General features: G+C 34.6%; 1 protein-coding gene across 11 annotated transcripts in view; it reads left to right on the top strand.

Moving 5' to 3' along the window:
- ATOSA (atos homolog A) overlaps window positions 1–5,931 on the top strand; it is a 144,644-nt gene that overhangs the window by 106,500 nt on the left and 32,213 nt on the right. For all 11 annotated transcript variants that reach the window (XR_002824323.1, XR_002824322.1, XR_002824324.1 and 8 more), the window contains 2 exons: window positions 163–242; window positions 972–1,080. Coding sequence is in view for 8 of the 11 variants with exons in the window: in XM_023732501.1 (XP_023588269.1) it covers window positions 163–242; window positions 972–1,080 (189 nt within the window). In the remaining 3 variants the exon portion in view is untranslated. The remainder of the gene's footprint in view (window positions 1–162; window positions 243–971; window positions 1,081–5,931) is intronic.

The raw sequence follows: 5,931 nt of genomic DNA, 5'->3' as shown, positions 1-5,931 counted from the left end.
ATAACAATGTATGTATAAATTTTTGTATGGGAGACTAGCTTGAAATGTAAACTTCATTTAAATTACAACCATAAAAAAAAAAGAAAAAGAAATAAAAACCTCTCCGGGTGAAAAAAAAAAAGTTTAGTCTTTTAATATCTCGAATGATTATTTTGACTTTAGGTTCCTCAAAGAAAAACACAGTCAGGTTGCTTTGATCTGGATTCATCATTACTGCATCTGAAAAGCTTATCATCTAGAAGGTATTTATCTTAAAATTCATTTTTGTGTATGAGAAAGAATTACACAAAATCTGGTCTTTCACAATAGACAGCGTTGACTCTAAAGATCAAAATTGTAACAGGAATCTTATTTTCCATTTGATTTTCATTTTCAATATGCTGTCATGTGACATGCACACAATTATTAAGAATCAGAGAGAAATTAACATGATGAGTTGCTGTTTTATATTGGTCATCATGATAAACCAGCACTGTACACTGGGTTTTAGTACTTGGGTGGTTTGTGTGTTTCTAGTCATTTCCACCTTTGTATCATACCCCTTTCCAAAAGAGCCTGGGCAGTTATTTCTATGGTGGGAAATAATGCTCTCATTATATTCTTTAGTTATGTAATTTTACTGTTACATACTCACTTTTAACTGAAAATGGATACCGAATTCTGCATCATTATATATTTCAGTAAATGCCAGGATTTAATATGGTATAAATTTCATCTTAAAAACTTACAGGAAGTTGTATGTCTTCTTCAGCAAATATTATAACATAGAGATTGTAAAATCTAGTCAGGGGTTTTAAAATAGGAATTTTATATCTTAAAATTTGGTTATGTTGAAGTTTTGTTTTTATGAATAATAGAAGTAAAATGAATCAGATTCTCCTAATTTAATTTCGTACAGAAATAAATAAGATAATATTATGGTTAAACCATGTTTAACATTGTGTCCTTTTCCTAATTTTTTTTTTTAATAGTCCTCAACCATGTTTAAACATTGAAGATGATCCAGATATTCATGAAAAACCATTTCTAAGTTCTAGTGCTCCACCTGTAACAAGTCTTAGTCTTCTAGGAAATTTTGAGGTAATGCATTTTGAAACTATTTTAAGAGTTGAAGTTTCTTCATCTAGATGCAGGTCTATAATTGTATTTGTAAATGGAAATAAATAAGTGGATTATATTTTTCCAAAACCTTGAAAATATCATCATCATCATTATTATTACTTTCATGAGAAGGAAAGTTGGGAGAACTGCTGGCATTGGCATCTTAGAATTGAGTAGTTGGGAGAGGAGATAAAGAACTTTGGTGAAATCAGAGTGGATAAACTTTTGATCATACCTTTCCACCTGATAAAATTGGCTCTAGGTTCCCAGAAGGGTGATGGTGGCCTGACAACAGACCCTTTATGATCAAGTAGATTGATCTTCAAAATCAGGGGGTTCTCTGTACGATCTTTGCAACTTTTCTGTAAATCTAAATGGCTTCTGTAAATGATTTTTTTTTTAATGAATAATTTTGAGTGATAAGTTTTTTTGGGGGGAAATAATTTAAAATTCGTATTTTTAATTTCAATAGCTTTACTAGAATAGTGGTGATTTGCTATATTAATTGAATGCTTTGTCACAGTATTTTAATTTTGAAGCTATCTTTCAAAGTTTTAGTGGAAATAAAAAGAAAAGATATTTTGTGGTAAATTGACCTCTTTTCCATGTCACTTCCAAAGTATCATTCAGGTATGCTGAACTCTCTATTCCTCCTTGTCATTGATTTAAAATGGCAGAGGCCAAAATAATAAATAAATAAGTAAATAAAGTCACAGAGGCCGTTGTGAGGGTCAGGCTCTTCATAACCTTTGCACTATAATAAAAATTATAAGAAAAAGCAGTGTGATAAATGAAAACTTTAAGAAGGGGAAAATGATTAAAAAATCAGTACACTTTTATTTTCAGAGAATTCTATTTCTACAGCTATGCTTACATTTTCAAGTGACTTAAGGAAAAAATACAGAAAGTTCTGACACAAGCCAACCCATACCAAACCAAACCCCTGCTATAGACTCGATTCTGACTCACAGCGACCCCATAGGGTTTTCAAGGCTGTAAATTTCTATGGAAGCTGACTTCTCTTTCTCCTGCGCAGCAGCTGGTGGTTTTGAACTGCCAACCTTTGTTAGTAGTCGATTGTTTTAACCACTGCGCCACCAGTGCTCCTTATCCAACTCACAGATTCTCTTTAATTTATAATGCACTTGCTGCTTTCTACATTAAATTACAGAAGTTTTTTTTTAATTAATGAATTTTACTCTTTATGGCAATAATAAAAATATATTACGAGGATAGATTTGAATTACTAAAGTAACACTGGTTTTGCTTCGTGAAGCACAAGACTAAGTCTTATTCCTGTAATGCTGTTGAGAGAGAATAGCGACATTATTTGTGGGGCTTTGTGGGGAGTCTGGAAACACACTGACCCAGAGTTAACACCCAAATAGAAGGTCGTCCATCTGATTTCTATTATTACTTGTTATCTTTTTCTTGCTACCATTTAGAGTCTTCTACTCCAAAAATCTTGTCCTTGTCCATTCCACTAATCTATCCTGTAATTCTCTTCTTCTGTCAGTTCAATGAAGCACAATACATATAACCATTGGAAATGGGTAAACTATTTTTACCATATGAGAGAATGTCAGTGCTTTCTGTCACTATGGAATAGTTAGCATTTTCTAGAATTTTATATAAGTGGAATCCTAGAGTATTTACTTTTTTTTCTTTTTTTTGGCAGGGAGTTAGGCTTCTTTCACTCACTATCATTATTTTGAGATTCATCCATATTATAGTGTGTATCAACAGTTCATTCCTTTTTATTGCCATTGTACCATAATTTGTTTATTCATTCACCTGATGATAGACATTTGGGTTATTTTTTTGTTTTGGCTATTATAAATAAAGCTGCTTACCGTATTTTTATGCAAATAATGCGTACCTTGTACATTTGTTTGCCAACTGTGCCCTCTGCCCTCAAGGTATTTTCGTAAGCACCCCTATGCCAAATTTTTTTTACATATTGCTGTAAAAGAATTAGCATAACACACTTATGAAAATACCTAGGGGGGAGGGAGGGCTTGGCTGGCAAACAAACTTAGAAGGCGTGCTTTATTTGCTTAAAAATACAATATATACATTTGTGTATACTTTTTTGTGTTTACGTAAGTTTTCATTTCTCTTGGAGTTTAACTTTTAAAGAAACTGCCAAACTGTTTTCCAAAGTGGTTATATCATTTTAAATTCTTGCCAGCTGTGTATGAGAGTTTCAGTTCTTCCATTTTAGTGTCAACATTTGTGCTGATCAGTCTTTAATTTTACCCAGTCTACTAAGTGTATAGTGCTATCACATTGTGGTTTTAATTTGTACTGCCTTAATGACTAAAGATGTTGAGCTTCCTTTTCTTTGCTTATTCACCAAATAAGCACATATATTTTCCAAATAATTTTTCCGAGTCTGAAGCTTGGCTTACATTTTGTAACATAAAAGCCTGCTAAGGTCTTGATTGTGGGACTGTGGGGGTTGCACTGATAGAGATCAGTTTGGAGAAAATTGACACTTAACAATTTAGCCTTCCAATCTATGAATACAGTGTATTATCTCTATTTATTTATATTTTATTTCTCTCATCACTCTTTTGTAGTTTTCAGCACACAGATCTTGGACATATTTTTCTAGATTTATACCTACAAGTTATTTTATGGATTTTGGTGATATTATAAATTATACTTTTTAAAGAACTCAATGGCAAATATATTAAAATATAAGTGATTTTTTAATATATACAGTGACTTTGCCCAACTCATTAATTTTAGTAAAAAAATTTTTGGGAATTTCTACATAGTTACTCATGTCATCTACAAATAGGGACAAGTTTATTTCTTACTTTGTAATCTGTGTGCCTTTTATTTCCTTTTCTTGTCTTATTGGACAGGGTGGAACCTAGCGTGCATGCTAGCATATTAAAGTCAAAAAAATCTGAATTATCCCAGATAAAGTCAACAACTAATATGGGTCATTGGCCTTATCCATAAACATTTTTGTGCGTGCCCATCCTGTGAATATTTTTCTCATTTACGAAACATTTGAGCACCTACTATGTGTCATGCTATGTGCTAGGAATACAAAGCTAAGTGATAAAGATCCTGTCGTAGAGAAGTATACAGTCTACTGGATAAGATGGATATGTAAATTATCAACTCCAGTGTTGTTGATTGAATTGTGTCCCCCAAAAAAATGTGTATCAGCTTGGCTAGTCCATGATTCCCAGTATTGTGTGATTGTCCACCATTTTGTCTTCTGATGTGATTTTCCTATGTTAATGAGGTGGGATAGGCGGCAATTTATATTAATGAGGCAGGACTCAATCTACTTGTTGTTGTTGTTGGGTGTCATCAAGTCAGTCAATTCTGACAAATAGCGACTCAGTGTGACAGAGTAGAACTGCCCCAAAGGTTTCCTAGGCTATAATCTTTACAGAAGCAGGTCTTTTCTCTCGCAGAGCCAAAGGGTAGGTGCAAATTTCCAGCCTTTTCGGTTAGCAGCTGAGTGCTTAACCATTGTGCCACTGGGGCTCTTCTTTTCTACTTAGCATATACTATCTTTATAATTAAACTAAATAATAAAACACTATGTATCACACATACAACAGAACTTATTTTTTTAAGACATATTAAAAATTTATTGCCAAAACCAAGGTCACCTAAACTTTTTATTCATCTTCTAGATGTTATAATGTATTTCTTGAAATTTTGTTTCTTATGTGGTCTATTTTTATTTATGATTTTATGAAATAATAAAGATCTGTGTCCAGATTTACTTTTTTGTATATTGCATATAGATGTCTCATTGTTCCAGAAATATTTATTTAACACAGTATTCCTTCTCCATTGAATCACTTTTGCTCCTAAATCAAATATCAGTGGACTGCATTTTGTGGGAGACTCTTTCTGCGGTACCTATTATGTTCCGCTAGTCTATTTGTCTACTCTTTCTCCATTTCTGTTGTAGCTTTTTAGTAAGTTTTTTCTTTCTTTATTTTTTCCAATACAAAAATTTATACATACATTGTTATGTGACTCTAATTGCTCTCCCCATACTGTGACAGCACACTCCTCCTTTCCACCCTGATTCCCCATGTCCGTTCAACCAGCTCCTAACCCTCTCTGCCTTCCCATCTCACCTCCAGACACAAGCTGCCCGTTCAGTCTCTTGTGTCTACTTCAGCTAAGAGGTACCCTCCTCACGAGTATCACTTTATGGCCCACAGTCCAGTCCAATCCCTGTCTGAAGAGTTGGTCTCAGAAATTGTTTTAGTTCTTGGCTGATAGAGAATCCGGGGGCCATGATTTCCAGGGTTTCTCTGGTCTCAGTCAGACCATTACGTCTGGTCTTCTCACTAGAATTTGAGTGCTGTACCCCACCTTTCCCCAGCATCATCCAGGACTCTCTGTTGTGTTCCCTGTCAGGGCAGTCATTGTTGGTAGCCGGGTACCATCTAGTTCTTCTGGTCTCAGGCTGATGAAGTCTCTGATTTATGTGGCCCTTTCTGTCTCTTGGGCTAATACTTTCCTTGTGTCTTTGGCGGTCTTCATTCTCCTTTACTCCAGGTGGTTGGGACCAGTTGATGCATCTTAGATGGCCGCTTACAAGCTTTTAATACCCCAGACGTCACTCACCAAAGTAGGATGCAGAACATTTTCTTAATAAGCTTTGTTATGCCAGTTGACCTAGATGTCCCCTGAAAGCATGGTCCCCAGACCCATACCCCTGCTACTCTGTCCCTCAAAGTTTTCTTTGCATTCAGGAAACTTCTTAGCTTTGGTTTAGTCCAGTTGTGCTGACTTCCCCTGTAATGTGTGCTGTCCTTCCCTTCACCTAAGATAATTCTT

The sequence above is a fragment of the Trichechus manatus genome, unplaced genomic scaffold (genome assembly GCF_000243295.1).
Source record: "Trichechus manatus latirostris isolate Lorelei unplaced genomic scaffold, TriManLat1.0 scaffold00052, whole genome shotgun sequence".
Taxonomy (NCBI): Eukaryota; Metazoa; Chordata; class Mammalia; order Sirenia; family Trichechidae; genus Trichechus; species Trichechus manatus.
This window is presented reverse-complemented; position numbering and strand designations above follow the sequence as displayed.